The sequence below is a fragment of the Lampetra fluviatilis genome, chromosome 60 (genome assembly GCF_964198595.1).
Source record: "Lampetra fluviatilis chromosome 60, kcLamFluv1.1, whole genome shotgun sequence".
NCBI lineage: Eukaryota > Metazoa > Chordata > Hyperoartia > Petromyzontiformes > Petromyzontidae > Lampetra > Lampetra fluviatilis.
In genome coordinates, this window is record NC_136334.1 from 7,631,072 (window position 1) to 7,656,171 (window position 25,100).

General features: G+C 56.7%; 1 protein-coding gene across 2 annotated transcripts; it reads right to left on the bottom strand.

The window, feature by feature from the left end:
* Window positions 1-819: 819 nt before the first annotated feature.
* On the bottom strand, window positions 820-23,495 carry PCF11 (PCF11 cleavage and polyadenylation factor subunit). 2 transcript variants are annotated; one of them, XM_078881174.1, is made up of 20 exons: window positions 23,214-23,495; window positions 18,276-18,401; window positions 17,087-17,275; window positions 16,531-16,659; window positions 15,901-16,199; window positions 14,748-15,770; window positions 14,017-14,292; window positions 13,357-13,552; window positions 12,795-13,001; window positions 11,815-12,255; window positions 11,435-11,612; window positions 8,481-10,051; window positions 7,696-7,882; window positions 7,249-7,368; window positions 6,122-6,281; window positions 4,807-4,990; window positions 3,103-3,258; window positions 2,847-2,939; window positions 2,589-2,624; window positions 820-2,060 (listed from the first exon to the last, which is right to left on the bottom strand). In XM_078881174.1, exons 1-20 carry the CDS (start codon window positions 23,364-23,366, stop codon window positions 1,539-1,541), a joined length of 6,246 nt encoding a protein of 2,081 aa, XP_078737300.1. In that variant the 5' UTR covers window positions 23,367-23,495; the 3' UTR covers window positions 820-1,538. The 2 variants fall into 2 exon arrangements, with proteins under 2 accessions (XP_078737300.1, XP_078737302.1); XM_078881176.1 differs by having other exon boundaries at window positions 18,276-19,019; window positions 23,214-23,232.
* Between the last annotated feature and the right edge of the window lie 1,605 nt (window positions 23,496-25,100).

Consider the following 25,100-nt stretch of genomic DNA (forward strand, 5'->3'; position numbering starts at 1 on the left):
AGGACGTTGTTCACTTTCGGCGTACTTTTATTGAACGAAGAATGTGTTTTACACGAATCGCCGGCAATGTTCGAAAACCTGTGGTGGGGGGGGGGGGTGTGTGGTGGTGTTTCAATGTGAGTTCAAAACGAATGGCGCGTCCGGAGCGCGACGACGCCACTGGTGTTGACCTTAAATTCGTAAAACTTAAATCTCACAGCTAACCGAAGCAAGGGTGCTGTATTAACACCTCGACAAGACTCTCCCGTAAGTCACCAGTACACACAGCGCACGCGTTCCGCAACGACCACATCCTCGCTGGGTTTGTCTCCCTCCCATCCCACGTTCACCGGCGATCGCCAAGGACGCCGTTCTGTCAGATCGCTCCCAAAGGTTCGCCTCGAAACGCCTCTGGGGGAGGGGGGGGGGGTCCGAGCGGTGTCTATTCGCGCACTCGCCACAAACCACGTAGCCGCGTGCACACAGAACGCGATAACCAAACGCTTAAAACGCGCACACACGGAGGGGGACAAAGTCGGCATTTGAGCAAATCATTTTTAAAAATTCCATTAAAGCATCTTGAGAAACACGACAACAAAAATTTTCGCAGCTTCAATTTTGGCTAAATTACTTCACGAGCCATCACGGACGAAAGGGGGGGGGGGGGTGGGGGGGTTAGCGCTGCGTGTTCACTCGAGAGGACGAATGAACCGATCCCCCTGCAAGCCACACTGGGGGGAAGGGGGGTGTCAGCCACAACAAAGAAGCTACCAGCAGGCGAATTTGCCACCCACTCGCTCCGTGCCCACCCGGGCCGACAATTGGGCGCTCACACCAGGCGGTTATCAAAAATATCTTTATTCTCAGAACGGTAATAATAATTTACAGATTTCTGCCGCATATACACATGTATACAAGTCGTCGCGGGGGGTGGGGGTTGGGGTGGGAAGGAGTCTGCCCGCCCACAGAAATGAACGCCCCAACGCGGCTCGACATCTCCCCGACCGCTTGGCAAGGAGGTCGCGACCTGCAGTGCAAAGTTGCCCAAGTCGCGGGAAGTTGTTCAGCAAGGGGGGGGGGGGGGGAGGGGGCTACGTTCCCGAGAGATGGGATGGTTTCATCCCTTCTCGGCGAGTTAACGAAAGAAAATGTTTTCTTAAGACCGAGAAGGCGGTTCAAGTAAAGTGCGCCGTACGCGCACGAGGCAGCCGCGTCACGCACTGCCACGCAAACGGACGTCCGCGTGCGTACGTCGTTTCAAACAAATCACGTGCCCACCTCCTACGGGCCCGAAAGAAACCCCGAAGCAGCAGCGGCTCGCGGCAAGACTTGCGTGGCGTTTGGTGGGTCCGACTCACTCTTTTGAGACATTTCTTTTGAGGAAAAAAAATAAAAACCGCGCCGATAAACAGATCACAAGCGGGCATGATGAGGATAGCGGCCGACCACCGCTTTTCACCCGCCTCGCATTTTTAATTCGATGGCCCTCACGGCACACGGCGGCAGCAGCAGCAGCAGCGGCACGCGGGCCTGGCACGTCACACGCGACGCCGCAATGTTCACTCCGTCTCCATTTTGACCTGCACGTCGGCGGGTCGCACCGACACCTCGGTGCCGCCCGGCGGCGGCGGAGAAGAAGCGGTGGCGGCGGCACCGGCGGCACCGGCGGTGGTACTGGCAGCGGTACCAGCAGTGGTACCAGCGGCGTTACCGGCAGCGTCCGCGGCGTCGGCGTGCCGCTCGCCCGCCCGGTCGGAGCCCCCGTCGGCGCCGTCCGGCGCGGGGACGGCGTCTCCACCGGCTTCCACCGCGACCCCGGTCGGACGGCTCTCCCGCGACGGCGCAGCGTCCTGCGGAGCCGAGTCCGACGGGGAGATTTCAAGCGAGCTGCCCAGCGCCGAGTCCTGGGAGCCGCACGCCACAAACGACGCCGAATGGGCGGCAGCGTCGGCGGCAACGGCGCCACCGCCGCCGCCGTCGTCGTTGTCGTCGCCGCCGGGTTTGCGAGCGTCGCTCAGTGCGCACTCGAGCGGGTTCTCCTGCGTGGAGGTCGTGGGAGTCGGAGTGAGGTCAAATGACGACTGGGGGGGGAGGAAGGGAGGGTGGGCACGGAAGGTGGACAGGGAGGGGGAGGGTCACCGATGCACATCACTCCCCAACGCACAACCAAATACATCTCCCATTGACCGAAACGCAAGACTAAGCTCTCATAGCGCTCCACGTGTGGGTGGGTGTGTCCACACGGTGTGGTCCGTGCAGAGTTTGAGCGGGGAGTGTGTGTGTGGGGTGTGTGTGTGTGGTAGGGGTGTGTGTGTGTGGTGGGAAGCGTGTGTGTGTGTGTGGTGGGGGTGTGTGTGTGTGTGTGTGGTGGGGGTGTGTGTGTGGGGGGGGGGGGTGTGTGTGTGTGGGGGGGGGGGTGTTGTGTGTGTGGCGGGGGTGTGTGTGGCGGGGGTGTGTGTGTGGTGGTGTGTGTGTGTGTGCGGTGGGAAGTGTGTGTGTGTGGTGGGTGTGTGTGTGTGTGGTGGGTGTGTGTGGTGGTGTGTGGTGGTGTGTGTGTGTAGAGACGCCCCGATAGGCGGGGCGGGGCGGGGCGGGGTGGGTGTACTCACATCCTTGTGGTCTTCGTAGCACGTCGGGTGGAACGTCTGCAACACGAGAGACGGGGGGGGGGTCAGGGTGATTCGGGCATCACTCGCGCGCCTCGCGGTCGTTTACGATCAGTTTCACGGCGCGTGCGCCTTGACCGATCACTCGTGTGCCCTTTCAATTCACAGGCGCTCGCTACCAGCACCAACAGTCTGTGAAGGTTACACCGCGGGAGCTTTGTTTTTGTGCGTGCGTCGACCCATCGGGCACCGCCAACTCACCCGGCTGTCCACCCTGACGGCGTTCTTCAGGTGCCACTCCTCCTCGTCCTCGTCCCAGTACTGCTCAAACTGCTCACGGCAGATCTCGCAAAGCTGGAAAGTCGCGCACGCACACACGCCCCTTTAGTCTCGGAGTACGCAACAGCGACTACGCCGCCGCATGATGAACGACGGCGATGAAACGAACGGAATGCGACGACAACGACCCACGATGACCCCCCCTCCCCGCCCCCCGCCCTCGCGAGCGCCTGCGCACCTCTTCGACGCCGGCGGGCCCGGCGGGCACGCTCAGGAACTCCTTCTCTCGCGTGGCCTCCTGCGTCTTGAGGACCACCTCCTCCTGCACCTGCTCGAAGAACTGGCTCTTGGCCCGCTCCTCCAGATCGGCGATCTCCTCAAACTCGATCCAGTCCTGCGGCGACGGCAACGACGGGAGGTCAAGGGTTGGACAGAGCTCCGAGCAAACGAGTTTGACATCCGATTAGTGCGGTTGTGCCAGGCCAGGTGCGCTTTTTTGCGCGTGTTTAGTTTGTCGTCCTTTCCCCTGCACCTCCGTTTAGCGCGGTTGGGGAGGTTACGGTGCGAAAGAAGTTCAACGTACACACATACATAGCACGGCTGGCTACGTACGGTGCGAAAGAAGTTCAACATGTAATGACAAGAGCCGGCATGCGGTGTGAGGGGACTCGTGGCTATGGGAGGAAATGACGGAGGTCAGCCTACAGTACGAATGCACTAGTGGCCACGGGAAGTAATGACGGGGGTGTGACGGGGGTGTCAGCTGTGAGTGTGAAGGGACTGGTGGCCACGGGAGGTAATGACACGTGAGTCAGTTGTGAGTGTGAAAGGACTGGTGGCCACGGGAGGTAATGACAGGGGAGTCAGTTGTGAGTGCGAAGGGACTGGTGGCCACGGGAGGTAATGACAGGGGAGTCAGTAGTGAGTACGAAGGGACTGGTGGCCACGGGAGGTAATGACAGGGGAGTCAGTTGTGAGTGTGAAGGGACTGGTGGCCATGGGAGGTAATGACAGGGGAGTCAGTAGTGAGTACGAAGAAACTGGTGGCCACGGGAGGTAATGACAGGGGAGTCAGCTGTGAGTGTGAAGGGACTGGTGGCCACGGGAGGTAATGACAGGGGAGTCAGCTGTGAGTGTGAAGGGACTGGTGGCCATGGGAGGTAATGACAGGGGAGTCAGTAGTGAGTACGAAGAAACTGGTGGCCACGGGAGGTAATGACAGGGGAGTCAGCTGTGAGTGTGAAGGGACTGGTGGCCACGGGAGGTAATGACAGGGGAGTCAGCTGTGAGTGTGAAGGGACTGGTGGCCACGGGAGGTAATGACAGGGGAGTCAGTAGTGAGTACGAAGGGACTGGTGGCCACGGGAGGTAATGACAGGGGAGTCAGTAGTGAGTACGAAGGGACTTGTGGCCACGGGAGGTAATGACAGGGGAGTCAGCTGTGAGTGCGAAGGGACTGGTGGCCACGGGAGGTAATGACAGGGGAGTCAGTTGTGAGTACGAAGGGACTGGTGGCCATGGGAGGTAATGACAGGGGAGTCAGCTGTGAATGCGAAGGGACTAGTGGCCGCGGGAGATAATGACAGGGGAGTCAGTTGTGAGTGTGAAGGGACTGGTGGCTACGGGAATGATCAAGAAGGGAGCGTGGTCAGGTGATGGAAGAGGACGGTGGAGTCTGCCGGTGGAGCGAGCGTCCAGAGTCAGCGAGAATGATCAAGTAGGGCGTGGCCTCGGTCGGTATACAAGGGAGATGCGAGGGAGACCTCCTGTATACCAGGCGAGGTAGTTAACATCTCACCATGGGGAAGAGAGAGAGAGACACGCAAACTCCAAATATACAGCGGGCCTCAGCAGGGTCGGGATAGAACCCACAACCTCCTGCATACCAGGCGAGGTAGTTATCGTCTCCGAGCCACCGAGCGATTCAGCGAGCGCCGCTTACCACGAGCGAGTAGTACCAGCGGCGGTGGGTGACCTTCTTGCTCAGGTCCTTGTCCATGCGGTTCATGCGGTAGTGCCAGTCGAGGTGGTCGGCGTAGACGTCCGTCTGGCGCGCGGTGAAGCGCATGCCGCACGAGTAGCACTGGATGCCTGAGTAAAGGCGCTGCACCACCCCGTCGTAGCGCCTTCGCGCACACACGCACGCAACCGGATTAATACGCACACACTCGCATATACTTAAACACACACACGCACGCAACCGGATGAATACACACACACACACACACTCGCGTATACTTAAACACACACACGCACGCAACCCGATTAATACGCACACACTCGCGTATACTTAAACACACACACGCACGCAACCGGATGAATACACACACACACACACACTCGCGTATACTTAAACACACACACGCACCCCGATTAATACGCACACACCCGCGTATACTTAAAACACACACACGCACGCAACCCGATTAATACGCACACACTCGCGTATACTTAAACACACACACACTCGAGTATACTTAAACACACACACACGCAAGACATCCTCGCAGCGCGTACTTCATACTTTCAGATGCGCTTCATTCCGATATTAGGGAGCCACTGGAGCTATCCACATTTAAATAATCGTTGAGATTAACAAACTCATTTCTTTAGAAATGCCTTTTTGTGTTTTACTTTGTTATCCTTCCGCACCTCCAATTAGCATGGTTGGCAACGTACGGTGCGAAAGAACTTAAATATACATACATATGCACGCGCACACACACACTTTTCAGAATAATTAAAATATCAGTAGAAATAAGATTGGCAAACATATTTGCTATACCCGCCACACAGTGGGTCACCATCCCACATTGCCGTGTGAGCGACCACAACACCTAGGAGATGTTCACTACCTCGCCTGGTCTACAGGAAGTCGTGGGTTCGATCCCGACCCTGACGCCTGCTGCTGTATATTTGTAGTTTGCGTGTCTCTCTCTCCCCGTGGTGAGATGTTAACTACCTCGCCTGGTCTACACGAGGTCGTGGGTTCGATCCCGACCCTGATGACGCCTGCTATATATTTGGAGTTTGCGTGTCTCTATCCCCATGATCGCGTGTGGATTTTTTCTCCGGGCCATCCGGTTTTTTTCCCTTCCACATTTAGAATCAACGTCACGCGTTTAGAGCGGTTGGCTGCTGATATAAATGTCCACGTGATAATGATAAACCCCTCCGTTGCGCTATCATGTGTCGCTAGGTCGCATCTGGGGCAAAATAAACTCGGTCGATGGTTTTAACGACGCGACGCTGCTCACTGTTTGAGGTCTTCGATGGCGAAGCCGGACAGGTCCGGCATGTCGACATCGTCGTCCTCCTCCTCCTCCTCGTCCACCTCCTCATCCTCTTTGGAGGCCTCCTCTGCTTTCTTGGCCGCCCCCTCCGTCACCCGAGCGTTGCTCTCGTTGCGAGCGTCGTCTGCGGCGAGAGGGAGAAACGAGTGGAACGGGGTCAGAGAAACAAGCGCAGTGGGGTCAGAGGGCGAGAGGTGACCGGGCTGCTCGGAGGTGACCTTGCGGCGAGAGGGAGAAACGAGCGGAACGGGGTCAGAGGGGGGAGGGCGAGAGGTGACCGGGCTGCTCGGAGGTGACCTCGCGGCGAGAGGGAGAAACGAGCGGAACGGGGTCAGAGGGGGGAGGGCGAGAGGTGGCCGGGCTGCTCGGAGGTGACCTCGCGGCGAGAGGGAGAAACGAGCGGAACGGGGTCAGAGGGGGGAGGGCGAGAGGTGACCGGGCTGCTCGGAGGTGACCTCGCGGCGAGCCGCCGGACACTGCCAAGAACCTGGGTTCGAATCTGGGTCTCGGTCGCTCGTCGATAAACTGCGTCGATCGATCATCTCAGAATGGTCATCGATGAGCGCGCAAGAACACCACCGGCACGTTCGCCCGGGATTTGCAAATCAACTGTGCCGCTGCATGCCAGTCGTGAAAATTTTAACTTCGATTTAAAGCTTCTTTCGTGACTGCAGGGATTCATCTTCTTGGTTCTTTCGGTAAAGTCACGTAGAAAGGGAAGTAATACAATAATAAAAATAAAACAATAAAATAATTATCACGACGTTTCGGCCACAACGCAAGCAGCCGTCCTCAGGTGAAGAGCAGGTCTGTTGCTGTCTCCCCGACAGACCTGGTCTTCACCTGAGGACGGCTGCTTGCGTTGTGGCCGAAACGTCGTGAGAATTATTTTATCATGTTTTATTTTACTATTTTATTATTTCCCTTCTACCTGACTTTACCGAAAGAACCAAGAAAATTTAAACTATCGGTTTGACCGCCATACGACGGAAGATTTACTGTCTGTGGCAAGAGCGGGAGGGGAAGAGATCGTGGAGGGGGGGGGGGTGTACAAACGACGAGGGGTGTGGGGGTTCGCCTTCTCCACTCACCGGCGGTGCCGGCGGTTGTCGTCGTCTGGACTTGCAGGATTCCCGAGGCCACGAGCTTCGAGAACAGCGAGTTCACGTCCACCTGGCCGATGTGGTTGTCCGATCCCATCAGCCCCATCGCTGCCACACGCACACAGACAGACAAACACATGCAAACACGCAAACACACGCAAACACACACACACGCGCGCACAAGCAACGTCGTCAGCCGCCGTTAGCCACCAGGTGGTGGCGACGTCACCGCAGCACTAGATGCTAATGGCGGTGAGTGGTCGTAGTATTAATGATCGGTGGCGAGTAGTGGCGGTGAGTGGTGGTGAGTGGTCGCGAGTAGCAGTAAGTGGTCGTAGTAGTGGTGGCGAGTGGTACTGGTGAGTGGTGGTGAGTGGTCATGGTAGCGAGTGGCATTGGTGAGCGGTAGCGGTGGTGGGGAAAGCAGCCACTCACACATGCGATGCTGGTGCTGCATGAGCTGCTGCTGGTGCTGCTGCTGCATGGGCCCGCGGATCATGGCGCCGTGCTGCAGGGCCTGGGACATCATGGCGACCTGCACCTGCGAGGCCGGCATGAACGGCTGGCCCCCCCCAGGGCCAAAGTGCGGCCGGGGTCCCGTGACGTGCGCCATGCCCATGAGCTGCGGAGAGAGGAGGCAGAACGCCTTAGCTCAGTGGTTCTTATCAACCTGGGTGCATCAAGGCATCATCCCCTGGGGGTGCGGCGATACGTGGCCGGAATTTTGTTCCGAGGTAAATCACCGAAACGCAAATTAAGCACGGGCACGTAAGTAACGACTACTTTGTTTCCTTAAACCCTATGTATTTATTAACACTATTACTTTTTTTAACGATTGAGTACCAAAGGGGCATGCAAGCCTGCATTAAAGGTTAAGAGAAACCACTGCCTTAAGATGCTTCTGCAGAGCGCTGCTGGCAAGCCACGCACGCAACGCCACACGCACTAACGCCGCACACGCACTAACGCCACACACACGCAACGCCACACGCACTAACGCCACACGCACTAACGCCACACGCACTAACGCCACACGCACTAACGCCACACACGCAACGCCACAAACACGCACGCCACACGCACTAACGCCACACGCACTAACGCCACACGCACTAAGGCCACACGCACTAAGGCCACGCACTAAGGCCACACGCACTAAGGCCACACGCACTAAGGCCACACGCACAACGCCACACACACGCAACGCCACACGCGCTCACCTGCTGGCCGTGCTGAGGAATGCCCATGCCGAGGTTGCCCATGTGGTGGTCGTTGGGCCCCATCGCCATTCCCTGGAGGTGGGAACCCGGCGGGAATCCAAAGGGGCCCGTCTGGTGGCCTGGCTGCTGCGTCACGAACTGCGGCCCGCCGTCAAAGCGCTGCCCCCCGTGCGGCCCCTCAAACGCGGCCTGTTGTTGACGCTGCTGCTGCTGCTGCCCGCCAAACTGAGCCCCGACGCCGCCTGGGCCGTCGAACCGAGGAACCGAAGGCCCATCGAATCGTGGCCCCGGATGAGACTGCGGCCCCTCAAAGTGCAGCATGCGAGGCCCCTCGAAGCGGTGCCCTTCGAATCGGACGCCCTGCGGCCCTTCAAATCGGGGCACTTGCGACCCGTCGAACCGCACACCCTGGGGCCCGTCGAACCTGGGGCCCTGGGGTCCCTCGAAACGCATGCCCTGCGGGCCGTCGAATCGTATGCCCTGGGGTCCCTCGAAACGCATGCCCTGTGGGCCGTCGAACCTGGGACCCTGGGGTCCGTCGAATCGCATGCCCTGTGGGCCGTCGAAACGCACACCCTGAGGCCCATCGAACCTGGGGCCCTGGGGTCCGTCGAATCGCATGCCCTGTGGGCCGTCGAACCTGGGACCCTGTGGGCCGTCGAAACGCACACCCTGAGGCCCATCGAACCTGGGGCCCTGGGGTCCGTCGAATCGCATGCCCTGTGGGCCGTCAAATCTGGGACCCTGTGGGCCGTCGAACCTGGGACCCTGTGGGCCGTCGAACCTGGGACCCTGTGGGCCGTCGAACCTGGGACCCTGTGGGCCGTCGAACCTGGGACCCTGTGGGCCGTCGAACCTGGGACCCTGTGGACCGTCAAATCTGGGACCCTGTGGGCCGTCGAACCTGGGACCCTGTGGGCCGTCAAATCTGGGACCCTGTGGGCCGTCAAATCTGGGTCCTTGCGGCCCATCGAATCTGGGTCCTCCCTGCGGCCCATCGAATCTGTGTCCGCCCTGCGGCCCGTCGAATCTGTGTCCGCCCTGCGGCCCGTCAAATCTGTGTCCGCCCTGTGGCCCATCGAATCCTCCCTGCGGCCCGTCAAACCGGGACCCTTGCGGCCCGTCAAAGTTCGGCCCATCCAAGGCGGGCCCGTCGAACCTCTGGCCCCCGTCGAACACGGGCCCCTGGGGTCCGTCGAACCTCGAGCCGGGCCTATCGGGGAACCTGCCGAGGGGGGGGCCGTCGGCGAACCTCTCCGGGGGCCCGTCGGAAAATCTGTCGACGGGACCGTCGGGCCGGCCGGGCGGGTGAGGGGGCCCGTCAAAGCGGCGTGGAGGGAGTTCGTCGTCGCGCTGAGGGCTGCGCGGTTCGTCGCGCCACCACCCGGGGGGGTCGTCGTCTTTGTTGTTGCTGCTGCTGTTGTTGTTGAAGCCGCCGCCGCCGGCCCCGCCACGTTGGCCGAACCCGTCGGCGCCGTCGAAGGGGCGGCCGTGCGGAGAGGCGTAGGGGGCGTCCACCGCTGGCGAGGGGTCGCGCGAGCGCCGTGCCCGCAGTTCCTCCACGCCGGGGCCTGACGCAAAACAAAGGACGTTGAAGCGAGCCGGCGATTCCCTGCGGCTCCGTGAGCCTCGCCACGTTACCTCGGTGATAGAACACCGCGTCCGCTGTCTGCGTGGCATTAACTCCGAGGAGACCGGGGCTCACTATCGTTATCGCAGCCAGTCCACCGCGACTTACGGGCGCCCGACTATTTTGCACATCCGCACTTGCGAACCGCGGGAATATTTTATCCAGCGGAACAATCCTCCGAGAGAAGTAGTGCGTGTAAAAGCGAGCGTGCGTGAATCAACGACTAAAACTCAGAGAAAATATAAATATGCCAATTGATAAGGTTTGTCATGGAAACAGAACGTACCAATCCGTTACTAGTGTAGTAGGTTCCAGGAGACTTGGACGACGTAGTTGGAGGCACACTTATTTATTAAGCACAAAGTACATAACAGGCCAAGATGTACAACACTTGAAGGGGTATCGGCCCCTTCACCCGTCTAACTGGGAGATCCACACTCTATGTCACAGCTAGCCTACTCCTAGGTCCTCCACTACCGGGCTAGGGGAGGCTAGCTAACCCAGCCCTGGTTAAGCTGGGATTACGGCACCCTGAGTCCCCAGACCGGCTCTTACAAGAGCATCGGCTCTGGGCTCTCGGGGCCACGCCACTGGGTTTCGCTGGTCGGTCCTGAGAAGGACAGCGAGCCAGGGGAGTCCCAGGGCCTATCTAGCCGGTCTTCTTGCTTCACTGGTTAAGGCTGAACACTGAACCCCGAGCCCTCCGGCTCACCGCCTTATATAGCAACTGCCCCACCGAGGGGTGGGGCGTGGGGGATCCCAGCTCCGTGTCAGCACCCCAGGCTCAACGGTGCGGACGTCGATGTAAGCGCCTCTCGGCGTACGGTCATAACCATGCCCAGTGTGTTTGTTAAGCCCTCCGTTACACCTCTACACTAGTACAGCACTACACCGGTGTGTTGGAGAGCAAAGCCACAACATTTACAATCTGGGTGTGTGCGGCAGTGCGTGTCTGGGTGTGTGTCTGGATGTGTGCGTGTCTGGGTGTGTGCGTGTCTGGGTGTGTGCGTGTCTGGGTGTGTGCGTGTCTGGGTGTGTGCGTGTCTGGGTGTGTGCGTGTCTGGGTGTGTGCGTGTCTGGGTGTGTGCGTGTCTGGGTGTGTGCGTGTCTGGGTGTGTGCGTGTCTGGGTGTGTGCGTGTCTGGGTGTGTGCGTGTCTGTGTGCGCGTGTCTGGGTGTGCGCGTGTCTGGGTGTGCGCGTGTCTGGGTGTGTGCGTGTCTGGGTGTGTGCGTGTCTGGGTGTGTGCGTGTCTGGGTGTGTGCGTGTCTGGGTGTGTGCGTGTCTGGGTGTGTGTGTCTGTGTGCGCGTCTGGGTGTCCACTCACCGGGAAGCTTCTCAAACTTGCCTCTGCGCTCCCCCACCTCCCGCGGAGGAACCCAGTGCTCGGGGGGGGTTCCCACTCTCCTGGGCCCCCCACCCCACTCGCCACGCTGCCCCCCCCTCACACGCGGAGGATCAGGACCCTGGGGGCCGGTGCTGCCCTCCCTGGGCAGCTCCACTCGCTGCTGGCGCCACACACACGCGCACACACACACACACACACGCGCGCACACACACACAACACGATTGTCATTTCAGCCGACGACGCTGCCGCAACCGTAACGGTAATTAACCACAATTCTGACCGACAAAAAGATCCCCCCAGCCGACACATCCCCCCCCCAACCTCTGCCACCCTGACAACCGCAAGACGCCGTTACGCACCTCCCGGCGCGCCCTGCTGCCTTCGTCGGCCGGCCCTCGCTCCTCGCCCTCCCTCTTCACCGCGGCTTCGTCCGCGCCAGCGGCAGCCGCGGCCACGGCCGTCGACGCGCCGCCGGCGGCGGCGGCCGCAGGAGCGGCGGCGGCGGTCGCGGCAACGGGGACGGGGGGCGGCGGAGGCGGCTGGGGTCCCCCCCTCCGCAGGTTCGGCGACGGTCCCAGCAGCGGAGGCCTCCGCCCCAGCGTCGGGGTCATCAGCAGGGGCTTGCGGGAGACGCCACCGGGGCTGGCGGGCAGCGGCACTGGCTGCTTGCCGGGCCGCTTGTCGAAGGCGCTGGACTCGGCCGCGTGCGGGCCGTGCCAAGGCCCGTCGGCGTGGGAGCGGAGCGGCGGTGGAGGGGTCTGCAACGACCGCGGGCCGTCGCAGGGCTGCTGCTCCCCGTGCTGCGGGAAAGTGCCGGAGCGAATTAAAAATGCGACGCGGCGGTCGACCCCCAAGCCCGTAAACGTTTCGTCAGAAAACAAGTTACTACAGCAGAACGTACACACAGCGACGTCTCGCGCACACACACCAACACCACCACCATACACACATACAACCAGCTACACACAAACACCACCACCACCTACTCTTTGGTTCTTTCGTTAAAGTCACATAGAAAGAAAATAAATTTTATAATTGAATACAACGTTTCGATTGCAACACAAGCAACCATCATCAGGTAGGAATGAAAGAAAAAACAAAACCTAGTAAACTTAGAAATATAATGCAATACAACAGTCGGCTAACACAACAGTCAACACCCTACCTGGTTGATTACGTTCTTCGAAATATTGCTAAATTTGAGAGACAAAGCACAGACACGGAGACACACAGACATACACAAAAGCAGATAGAGACACACACAAACACAGAGACAGAGACAGACACAACATAGACCACCACCACCGCCATCGGAGACTGGCGCCAAACCCCCACTCACCGGCGCCATCGGGTGCACGCCGGCCGGCCGCTTGCCCTGCTGCTTGAGGCTCGCCTTGTGCTGGTAGTAGGCCATGTCGGCCTCGGACAGGAGGGGCCGCGGGCCCGAGTCGCCGCGAGGCCGCAGCTTGAACAGCTGGTTCAGCTGGTGCACCATCTGCATGTGCTGCTCGTTGGTGATGAGGCCGGACTCGCGCTGCATATCGGCCTGGGAAAAACCAACAAGGTCTTCACCCAACGGCGGACGGATCACGGCCAACAGTCTGTCCTTCCCCCGCACCTCCGATTTGCACGGCTGGCGACGTACGGTGCGGAAGAAGTTAAACGTACGTACTTGACGAGAGCTACCGCCGTAGACGGACAGACGGAGCGGGCGGGGCAAAAATAAATGTGGTTTACGTCAAACCGTCGTAACAGACGGAGCAAGCGCAGTGACGCTGGGTCAACCTTCCCTGTTGGGAAGCGTCAACAAAAGGCCACAGTGGGCCACAGTGGGCACACCCCCCTCCCACCCCCAACTCGCTCGTCCCCTAGGCCCCCCGGCACCCCCCCCCTCCCCTCACCTTGCGCAACAGCTCGTGCTTGTTGGCCTGCGTGATCTCCTTGGGGATGTGCAGCTCGGGGTCGGTGCTGGGCCGAGGGTGGTGCTGCGTGGGCGTGCGGGGGAACGGGAAGCGGCGGTGGACACTGACCCCCGCGCCCCAAGAGTCCCTCCGCTGCTGCTGCTGCTGCGGTTGGTTCTCCTGGCCGGTGCGGATCCTACAAAGACAAAGGGTCCCCCCCGCCCGTGTAAACTTAACAGACTGTCGGGGCAAGCGAGCGGGCACCTATGAAGGCCGGTGCGGCACTCGAGGGGGTGGGTGGCCAGCACCACGCCTCGGCCGCCTTCGTCTCGAGCGGCGGTGCTAACTGCATGCCGCTCTACGTAATTATTTGAGGTCGAGTCGACCTAGCGGAGGCCCATGACCGGTTCAGATAATCATCACCGTTGTTGGCCGTGAGCGGGAATCGAACTTGGGTTCTGCCGGGTTTCGTAGCGCAGCGTGGCACTAACCTCTGCACTACCGCCCCCCCACAATCCTACACCACACGCACATTCACAAACCCACATACAGAAAGACAAACGCACAAGCACACACACCTCCTCTTCCATGTCGGCTACTTATACTGCTATAGCTGACGACAAGCATGATCAAGACCGTAAAAAGGAGTCAAAAGCGCACCCCTTGAACTGCTCCCAGGCAGAGCGGCGGAAGCGCTTGTGCAGGTGGGGGGCCTCGCCAACGTTGGGGGTGTCGGGTTCGGAGGGGGGGGGCTCGGGCGAGAACTGGGGCGAGCCCAGGTACTCCGGCTCCTTCTCCACCTCGGGAGGCTTGTCCCGGGCCCCCCCACCGCCGGCGACAACGCCACCGCCGCCACCACCACCACCACCACTACCGCGTTTGTTGTTGCGTCGCCATTCGGGGCCGTGCCGTGGGTGGGGGGCGCAGCCGGCCCCCCTGGGTGCACACAAACACACACAAACACACACAAACACACACAAACACACACAAACACACACACAGCAGCATTCAGACGGACAGGCACAGCAGAATTTCACATTGAAAAACTCGAGTCCACAACCAGATGTTGATTAATGGATAATCCTACCCCCCCGCTTACCTTCCCCCCTCCACTCCTTCCCATCCCTCCCCTGTAGCCCTTCCGTGACCGCCCCTACCCCCGGCTAAAGTGTCCCTCTCTTGCCATTCACTCATTCCCCAGCACCACCCCCCTGCCATCTAAATCACTCAACCGCTTTTAAAACTACGCCTTGAACCAAGGCGGCTCGAGATAAATATAAAGCAAGATTATTGCTCGCGAGGTGCCCAAAGCGAGCGTGAACACGCGCTGGGGGATGGGTGGTGTCGCGGAACCGTCACAGCGACGTGCACCAAGCGCGACCGTGCCGTACCTCGCAGCGGGCGCCCACCCGGCCTTGCCGTGCGGTCCCCGCGCCGGCAGGTTGGCCTGCAGCGGCACTCTCTCGGGCGTCGTCTTCTTAGAGCCGGCGCCGCCGGGGGCGGCGGCGGCTGCCGGCGCCGGGCCACGCGGAGACCTGGGGGACTGGCTCCTCCGCCTCTTCGTCGGCAACCGCCCCTCCGTCATCGGCGAGCGGCTCCCACGGACGCCCTCGCCGCGCTCCCTCTCGCCGCGCTCCCCCCGCTCCCTCGCACGGCTACGCGACGGCGCTCCGGGACTGCCTCCCTTGCGCCGCCCGCTCCCCCCGGCGCCGGCGTCGCTCCCCGTGGCCCTGAGCGGAGAGTCCAAATTCCTCCGCTTGGTCGGCCAGTCGGCCGCCTTGGCGGGGGACTGGCTGGCGCGCCGCTTGTCCGTCGCCCGCGGCAGAGCCGCCGCCGCGGCCGACGTCGCCGCCGCCGCACCCGCCGGCCCGGCCTGGGGAGGCGTGGGGCTTTTGTGGCGCGCGCCGCCGCCGTGCGACGCGGGAAGGGGGGAGCTCGTCTTCCTGCGGCCGCTCCCCGGCGCCCAGGCGGGCGGCGAGCGCCGACCCCTCCTGCGCGACGACGGGGACGACCGCCGGGGCGGCGGGGAGCGGTCGCGCGGCTTGGCGGACGCTCGCGCCGAATCGCGCGGGGCCTTGCGCCCGTCCTTGCCGGACGTGTCGCCCATCTTCTTGGGGTCGGGAGCGTCGCCCCCTTTCTTCCGGTCTCCGCCCGACGAGGGTTCCTTCTTCCGCTCGCCGCCGAACGGCGGATCCTTTCCGTCGCTCCGCTTGCCCGCGGCCTTCGCCGGCGCCTCGTGCCGTTTGTCGACTGGCTTGGACGCGGGGGACGACCGCGCTCCGGCGGGCGGTCGCGCCGGCGCCGCCGCCTCGGGGGGGCTGCTGCCCTCAGCCCGGGGGGCGGGGCTCGGCGTCGCCCGGCAGGGCGAAGAGCGCGACGGCGCCGCGGGCACCGGCGACGTCTCCTTCGCATCACTGGGGGAGAGGATCGACGACAAAACACACGGCACGCGAACGTGAATCATCCATCACCACGGCACAGGCAGCCATGAACCCAGAGCACTAAACCCAATGAGACTATCAACCCCTCGAAAAGACTACAAACCTGACTTGATCCTCCATCAACGCCAGCTGCTGCTGCTCGTGATGCTGCTGCGTCATCTGCAGCCGGGGGTCTCGGTTCATGCGGGGGTCGCGGTTGGTGCGCGGGTCGCGCCCCGGGTGAACCATCACGGTGGCCGTGCCGTGCCGCGCCGCCGGAACTCCCCCGGCGCTCGTGGGAAGCTGCGAGTGAGAGAGCGGCGCCGCCGGCTGCGGCTTGATCTCCTGGACGGGCACGGAGGGGGGACGATGGCCAACCAGGGGCCTGGGTGCTCCGGGGATGTTCCCAGACAAAGAAGCCTCCTGCGGGGTGGGGGGATAGGTGAAGGAGAGCGGAGCGATCGTTTACAACCATGCGGCATGACACGCGACATCTGCAGAGGGGAAGCATCAGCACGCGATGTTTTGTCCGTCGACGCGAGGATCACTCGGGAGGGGAATATTCCGGACCCGACGACGCCCGGCACTGCGAGGCCCCGCCCTTCTCTCACTGGCGACGCGAGTTGGCGGAGGTGGGCGCTCCCGTGTCCCCGTGCGACCAGACCAGCGGCGGATTTGACGACCGGAGAGAGAACGCGGGTTCCAAACCAAAATAATAAACGAGCCGCCCCGTGGGTGGGCGCCGCTCACTCACCAGCTTGGCCTTCGTCTGCTCGAGTTCCAGCTCCAACTTTTTCTGCTGCAGCTCCAGCAGCTGCTTCTGCTTCGCCAGCAGCTGCTGCCTCATCACCTCGGCCGCCTCCGGAGGGTTCGGCTCCTCGGGCTGTGGGGGAGGGGGGGGACAATCGCGGTCAAACAACCCCCCACTGTCACCGGCGACCGTTCTATTGGGGAGGGGGGATCGTGTAAACGAGATGACCAAACACCCGGAATTCGTCAAACCGAATTCCGGGTGTTGGGCAACCCAAGACACATCGAACCTTTTAATAGCAAACGTCAGAAGTGTGAATGCAGAAGTGGTTTGCCAACGCTTCCAACGCCCAACTTATGCCGGGGCTTCTCCGATGAGTTTTTTGGCTCGTACCGTGGGGGCGTTTCGGCATTGCCCGACGTGCCGCTCCACATGTGCCTAGTGCTAAAACTTAGGCTCCAAGCAAGCGGCGTGAGATCTCAAGACGCGCCAAAACACGCGGTACGACCCAAACACACGCGCGCAGGTCAGCCGGCCAGCGGTGGCGCTACCCACTCACCAGCTTGGTTACGAACTTGGGGTTGACGTGAATGCTGCCGGTGTTAGCGGAGGCGGGCGGAGGCCGTATGGGCCACGCCGGGTCTATCTTGTTGACGTGCACGTCTAAGCTGTGGAGCTTCTTCGGCGGTAAGATTTGGTCCCACGTGGAGCGAAGTTTGAACATGTTCTTGCGCGTGTTCTCATCCACCTGCGCGACAGAGGGGATGAAATGCTCAAACCACAAAACTCGAACCGCAGGAGGCGAGGGGGGCGCCGCCGCCGACGTCGCCCGGCCACAGCACCGTTACACGCAGCTCGCCACGGAAAAGATACAAGGCGGCGGCGGTGGTGACGGCTCTCCGGGCGTGGTTTTGTCCGGGTCGTGCAGCGGCGTTGTTCCGCGCCAAGCGCCACTCTTGGCGGGAGCATCTTTCGCCTCGGCTCCTGGGCCCCTCCTCCCCCGACCGAGGCACTTGGTGCAAAACGTCAGGATGTCGCGCCGAACAAAGCCGCGGCACAAGCCGAAAAACCGCGCCGGAGAGCCGTGCGCGGCACAACCGCGGAAAAATGTCGGTTGAGAAATTTGGCGACGGCACATTTGAGATAAAGAAGCGACGATTTGTACGTTACTGAACGCGTTGGCGATCACGGTGTTGAGAGATTCACAACCGTTTCACGCAAGTAAAAAAAAAGAGCAGTTTTTTTTTACGAAATGACAGCAACTTTTAACGCGTGCAAGACTCGACAAGTTTTTACAGAGCAATAAACGCGAGCGCTACACAATACAAGAGCCGGCACGAAAACCGAAGCCCAAATGACGTCCAGGAACGTTTTAACGAGCGGCTCGTTTAATGACCGAGGCGGTTTTATTTTTTGAAGGATTAACTTGGGGCGTCGTTTAAAAAAAGTTATACATCACATTCTGACAATATTCAACTCAGGGGACTCGGGATTCCATCTTGGTTGACCAATTCAACTGAGGGGGGGGAGAAATCAAGTCCGATAAGAATGACGTGGTTTTTTTGTTGCGCCAGAATGGATAAGATCTCGGATAAATGTATCTCTTACTGAGGGGGTTTCTTTCCCTGTTCCGCAATAAACCCACTCACCCCCCAGCTACCAGCCCCAAAAAAAAAAACCTTTCACCGAATTTTATAAAATTCTCATCGCGTAACAGTTCACGGGCTGACGGTGCCCTTCATTTATACCTTTTCAAAAGTGCAAGTAAACGTCGTCACAATGTTGTGCGAAAAGAACGCAAGGTAATCCTGGGCCACGTTCTTGATGATGGAGTCCATGAGGTAGAGCACGGGAAGACGCTCCCCTGCTGGTGCCTGCAAACAGAGAAACTCGCACCGTTGAGGACGCGACACCGGTGGGAGCGCAGAGATGTTCGCCGTGCGCGCGCGCACAAACTCCGTACCGTCGCAATAATTACAACTGCTTTTTGCGTTTAAGTTTGTCGTCCTTGGGCCCAGCCCCCTGCGTTTGGCTACGAACGGTGCGAAAGATGTTCAACGTAGTACATACACCCAACTAGCAATGCTTTGACTTAGGCAATCGAAAAAAACCCCAAATGGTTTCAATAGTTCGCCTGAGTCGGTCAATCATCCGCAGGGGGTGCACTGTCACTACTTAAAGCGACGGATCCCAACGATGAGGCTCTTATATTCAATACATCAATGCAGTGGTCACTGCAATGCTGTTGGTTGCTGCATGTTACCAACTGGAGAGAGGTGAACAATACTAACCACTTGGGAGTTGCTCTTAAATCATTAAACCGGTAAAAACATGCATCGGCATAGCAGTTTCCAATTTAAAGTTTTTTGTTAGCATTTAAAAAACATAAACCGCTTCGCAAACAAACCATTAAACAATTTAACCAAAAACACAACCAAACACTCCATTGCTGTTGGGGAAAAGATCGTCCCCACGCCAGGGTTCACAGCCACCTGTGAAAATAGCAAGATCGCAACTTCACATACCATGAGTATCAAACATCCCAAACACGGTTCTCTCCAAAAGGCCTCCTTTTTTTAACAATTTGCAAACGGCGGTTTTCTAAAAATTGCGTTTTAGAAAGGAGAAACCGCGGCTGGAATTAAGTTGAACACGGAATTCTCGGCAACTCAAGACCAACATTGAAATGACAATGTTTTTTTAAAGTTCATAGTTATTGTTTCCAACAGTTGCGATAACTGTAAAGCCACCGATGCAAAAATCCAGGGCAATTTTTGCAAACGCGTGAAATTTGGTTTCAGGCAAAACAAAAGCAATTTTGCTCGCAGGCAAATTGCCCAACACGAGAGAGATGAACACCACCCGCAGCGTGGTCCAGAAACAGTCCCAGATTCCTCGCATCGAGCAGCCGGCTTTTATTCCCTCGTAAAAACCAGACCACCACCATCACCACCGCAACACGTGGGCTGGTCGACGCAAGAAAGCAGAACTGTAACTGGTCCACGCGGATCAAACCTTTCGTATCCCCCCCCACCGACCCGGTCTAAATCGGTGTCACTGCACCAACATAAAAAATGGTGAGCGACCCAACTTGACAAAGATTTCTCAATTACAAAGATGATGGGCCCCAAGCTTGCAGAGTGGTCACGACTGTGAACAACAAGGATTTCTTTGGGCCACTCTTCTCAGCCGTGTCCACGGTTAACGTCTTGATTTTGTCTTCGGGCACTGCCAGGGGTGGGGTCCTTTTGTAGTCTGCGCGATGAGGTTTCAGGGGAAGAGGAGGATGTTGGTATGGGAAGGGGCGGCAGTTGGTGGTGGCCACAAGATGTTGAGAAATGAGGGGAGAGTGCGACTTGCCAAGCTGCTGCCATCAGCCGTGAAGAGAAGCTCGCTTTTAAGATGTCTGCACTAACATTGATACACAAAAGCCCCATTTTTCTTGGGTTAAATCCGACCCTGGCACAAACAGGGTGAAATTCCAATTATTTTTTTAAACCAGTTTACTTGCACAGATATTAGTTTACAACACCAACTGCTTAACGTGAGTACAAGGAAATGTTTTTTTCCAACGATGGGAATTTCACCTCTGTGTGTGCACTCGAACGCTGTGGGGTTACAGCCAGCCGTAGGCTGCCGTGGCACGCACGCTTGCCCGAGATTGTTTGTTGTTGCTGTTGGGTTTGCTCACGCGGCCACATTCGTGGATTTAACCTTGGAACACGACGCAGGTCAGCAGACGACCTTCCCTCTACCACACAAAAGTACAGCATGTTCCCAACGCGCTGCGTGTGTCAAAAACACATCGTACGGTGTGTTGTTTTCAAATTGCCCGAGAAAATGGTGGCCACAAGGCAATTTTAAACTGCCACATCCCAACACATTTCGATGGGCTTTAAGAGTCCAACGCGCGGTCAATGTGGCTACTACTCCGCAGAGTAGGGAGGGGTGGTGTCAGCTTCCATGTCAGCATGGCTTCCATGCCGAAAGCCTCGGGTCTAAGACCACATTAACGCAGTCTCCTCGGGACGTCAACTTTTAAACATGCTGTACATTTGCCCACGCGAGCTCAGTCTCCGGCGACGAGTCGCCCAAACAGTGGCCGAGATTATAGCTGTCCTATAGCCGGGAAAAGCCGCGTGTAAGGATCTATATTAGAGACACACACAAATAAAAAAAATGCTGGCGGAGGTGCCTAAGAATTGTTGATCCTGGGCAGATTCCAGCCAGGGAAGGGGCCCAACGAATCCAGTGCAGGCAGAAGTGGGTAGCAGGGGGAGGGCAAAGGGGGGGGTGATGGAAATTCTTCAAATGATTGCTACTCCTTGCTGCTGCTGCACACAGCCAACTACAACACGAGGCGAGATGGAACTTAAGACCGGTTAACACGGGGGGGTGGTGGTGGGTGGTGAGGGGCTTTGTGAGGCCACGCACAGACGTCGACCCCCGCCGTGACTCTAAAGACACTGTTTGCTCCAGAGTCCCAGGGAAAGTAACACACCCACAGTGGTTTATTTTCTTTATTTCATACACAGTGCAAAATATCTATATACTTTTGTTCGATTATCGCTCGTGAGGTTTTTTTTGTTGTCGTTTTAAACTTCGTTACGTGCGCTTTTCTTGTTTAAACCGCTGACTTTAGAACCAAAAAAATTCATAATAAGACTTTAGGTAGAAAAGGAAATATTTTTCAAATATCACACCGGCTGCTTTGGGAGGCAGAAAAAAAACCCAGTCACGCAGGCGCAGATTAAATACTGAACGCCCGTGGCAAGTGCTGTAGTAAGTTGAATTTTAAACACACGAAGCGCCCTACCACACGTGGTGTTATGCAAGCGGTAGGGGGGGCCACACGAACTCACCCCGCCCGCAGTCATTACATCACGCCGCCTCTGTGAAAGCTGTCAATATCGATTGCCTATTGTGCAACGTATACAATATATACGATACTGGCTGTACATATCCCTAGCTATCTCTACAGACATACATACACGCAAACACAGTTGATAAATATATATCTGTAAGTACACATTTACAGATACATATCCAAATTGGATATTGTTGGCAAGTCTTCTTCGGTTTAAGGTGTTGCGAGTCTGTGCTACGAAAAAAAAGAGATGTTTTTAAATGTCTTAAAACATTAAGTTACTTCATAGACCTTTGTTTAAAGTCCCAACACCAATGTCTTAGCAACGGCCTTGTCAGTTACTGCCATTGAATTTGAAATGCAGCCCATCACTCCCCTACCGACCATCCACGATTTCCGCAAAACCATCTGCCACAATTACAACACCCCCACCCCAACCACGTGTGGAGGTCACGAGTTTGTAAATTGGTCAACTCAAGTGGGGAAGATAATGGCCGAAACTGGGAACCATTCCTGGTAAAAACGACCAACAATTTTAGAGGGCCTCTGAAAACCCGGCGTCGATTGAAGGATCCCCTCTCTCCCATCTCAGCGCGGTACAATGTAACGATTCGTCCCAGATGGTGAGCTCCACCCCGTGGCCACAACGTTAACAACTAAACTATAAAAACGTTCAAAAATAAAAGACCTTAGCGCGCCTTTAAACTAATCAAAATGCGGCGCGTCCTAACTTGAAATTAGTGAAACCAAGTCTTTCATTACCATTACGCGAGATATAAAATAGGCCGTGTAATTTGCTTACGTTTTACGTACAGCATTATTGTAATGCACGGACTCACCCTAAAATCGGCGCATCGTTAAGAGCAGTCGCAATCACTCGTGCTGTATTGTACACAGCACTTGCACACGTAAAGACAATGTCCCAGCGATTAAACTTTAATTATAGCCACTGGCCCACTTCTCAACTAGACGGCCAAATTAACAATGTCGTGTTAATACTAAGATCACGCAAGAGACGAGGCCTGAACCAGCAAGTGGATTTCCAAATGGGCTGTATATTAAACGCCATGTTTAGTAACATCGGACATTTACTATTAGTTAAACGCGTTCTATGGTTAACCTAATGTTATAAGGTCTAGTTCATTTCACAATTATTTACTTTTATGTTAGTCACATCAGATGTGTACTCATAACGATGTGTAGCAAGATACTTTACGAAATACAACTACACGCCATCACCAAAGACATCGTAAAAAAAAACTACAACGCCCTTTGAATGTTAGTTATTCTCGGTCGAATACCATTCACCAAACCCGCACTGATCAGCGGTGACGAAGTATGGTCGCGTAACACGATGTAGGCACGGCGGATTTCACAAAAGGTCCGCCGATATAACCACAATGCGTACGAACTTTTTTACCCGCACAAAAAAAGCCGCAAGGGCAATTTAACATTAACGCGATCACGTTACGAATCCAGATTTTCACTTTCGCGTCTCCCTCAAGCCGATGTTTTTAAACAAAAAAATAAACAAAAAAAATCGTTGTGGATGGCGTGGCTTTCGTGAGAAACCGCCGCCGTTAAGTTAACATTTGACGGTGGCTTTTTTAAATGGTAAAAAAAACCCTCGTGTTAGTTTTTTTTTCCAACTAGAGGCCCTCTCTCTGCCGTTCGGCCATGTTTGTTTCAAGTCTCCCTCCTCCCGCAAAAATTATAAATCACCTCACCTCCTTCCCCCCAAAACAACCAACGAATAAAACCGCCCCCTCAAAAAAATCTCACACGCGTGACAAAATGACATTGTTTAGTTTGTAAAAACCTTGGCTATTTGCGCTTCAATAATCTTGACGATTTGCGACGCGAAAGGGAGATTCTCCTCCGCCAGGATGGTCAGCATGTTGATATGCGGCTTGCTGTTAAAGGTCAAGTCTTCCAGCGACGACTTGTACTCCTCGCACACGTCCTCCGCCATGGCTCACTCTTTAACCACAACAGGGGGGGGAGAAAGGAACGACTAAAATAAAAAAAAATAAGAAATTTATCGCGAGGTGACGATAGGCCGAGGTTTACAAAAAAAACTGCCACAGCAACTGCGTCTGAGGCACACCACAAAATGGCCGGGGAGAGGGCGGTACCCCGCTTATATAAGGTCCCGCCTCCAATCCCGTGACGTCATTAAAATCTGGAGGGACGGGTTGTACCAAGTGGGCGGGCCGAACGAAGTGCGCGATGCGGGTTGTACCAAGTGCGCGGGGGGGCGGGCTGAACGAAGTGCGCGATGTGGGCTGTACCAAGTGCACCGAGGGGTGGGCCGTACCAAGTGCGCGGGGGGCGGGCTGTACCAAGTGTGGCACAATCAAGCTGGAGGAAGGGACAGTTAATCTCCATACATATAAAAGGCAAAGTTGTGATTGTGTCTGTTCAAAATGTTAAAATGTTTAGCGTACTTCCCGACATGCAACAAACTGCAAATTTGCCATGTGGGTACTTTCCAGACTGTACACCATGCACAAATTATTAAAATACACTTTTATTTTGGGGTGGGGGGGGGCTCAATAATGCATAGATTTTTTGCACGGCAAGTGAGCTGTGACGTCACATCTGTCACGTGACCCGCGCATGTGGAAGCGTAACGCATTGCATTGTAGCTCACAGCCACCACCGGTCCTGGCCCTCCCCTAGGTCGACTCAGCCTCAAAACGATTAACTGGTGTGGTGTGTGAACATCGCCAGGCTTTCGCGACCCATTTCAATCATAATACAGATTTTTTTTGTTACTAGTACAGCACACCGGTAGTAGTAGTAACTACTAAGCAAATCTTGATTTAAGTATCACGACAAAGTGTTAAACTCAACAAAGAATCCTATTCTCGAGCCCACTCACACGTGGGTAGGTTGAACCCTAAGAACCTCACAACAAATGGGAATTGACGTCATCTAAAGCGCAGTCCACAATGGCTGGGTCTCGACCAGCGAGACGCGCAGTTCGCTCGCCCTCAATCGTGAGTTTAAAAGTTAATATTACAAATATAATCAATACAAATTTTACCCCCCTGGAATCGATGAACTTATGGGGCGGCGGCCATCATAGGTAGGGGGCGGTGACGTCACGCCACGTACCCCCCCTACCTAAGATGGCCGCAATTTTAAACGCGTTAAAACTTTTCACATCAATTAAAGCTATAAAGTTGTTTTTTGTTTAAATTCCACCGGGTAAAGCCGACTGAGAGATTTTTTAAATACTTTTTTTTCAAGAAGCGACCTGGCGATCGCTTTGTTGAGCTATCGTTTGTGGCCAGGCAGCGTTATGAAATGTTTATTTAATACCTTAGTGGGTAGGGTTGGGATGGTTTGTGTGGTTCGAGTGATGTATTTACTATTGATTTGATTAATTTACCTTTGTTGTATTTTGCGCTATTAACGCATTTCCCTCCTTTTTTCCTCCTCCCCCCCTCCACATTCATAAGCGTGCATTGAGATTGTTTAAGATTAGTTTTGCTGCTGTAAATGTCCAAATGATGGGCCATTTTTTGTCGATTCTGACCAATAAGTGAATAACTCTGTGGGCTTTGCCTGGCAGGATGGGGATGATTTAGTGTTGTATTTCAGTGTTTGGGCGATTTGTTTAACTTTCTTGGACGTTGCACTACGATCGTGTTTGTGTTACTGTTGTTGTGACGTTCTTATCCAGTGCCCTTACTGGACA

What these genes read in the sequence shown, in the direction of transcription:
- PCF11 (XM_078881174.1), bottom strand. Translation starts at nt 23,366, where the DNA reads ATGGCGGAGGACGTGTGCGAGGAGTACAAGTCGTCGCTGGAAGACTTG. An exon ending in GCAGCACCAGCATCGCATGT is followed by an intron (nt 7,369 to 7,695) that starts GTGAGTGGCTGC and finishes TGCGTGTGGCAG; the next exon opens with CGATGGGGCTGATGGGATCG. An exon ending in CCGTCAGGGTGGACAGCCGG is followed by an intron (nt 2,625 to 2,846) that starts GTGAGTTGGCGG and finishes CTCGTGTTGCAG; the next exon opens with ACGTTCCACCCGACGTGCTA.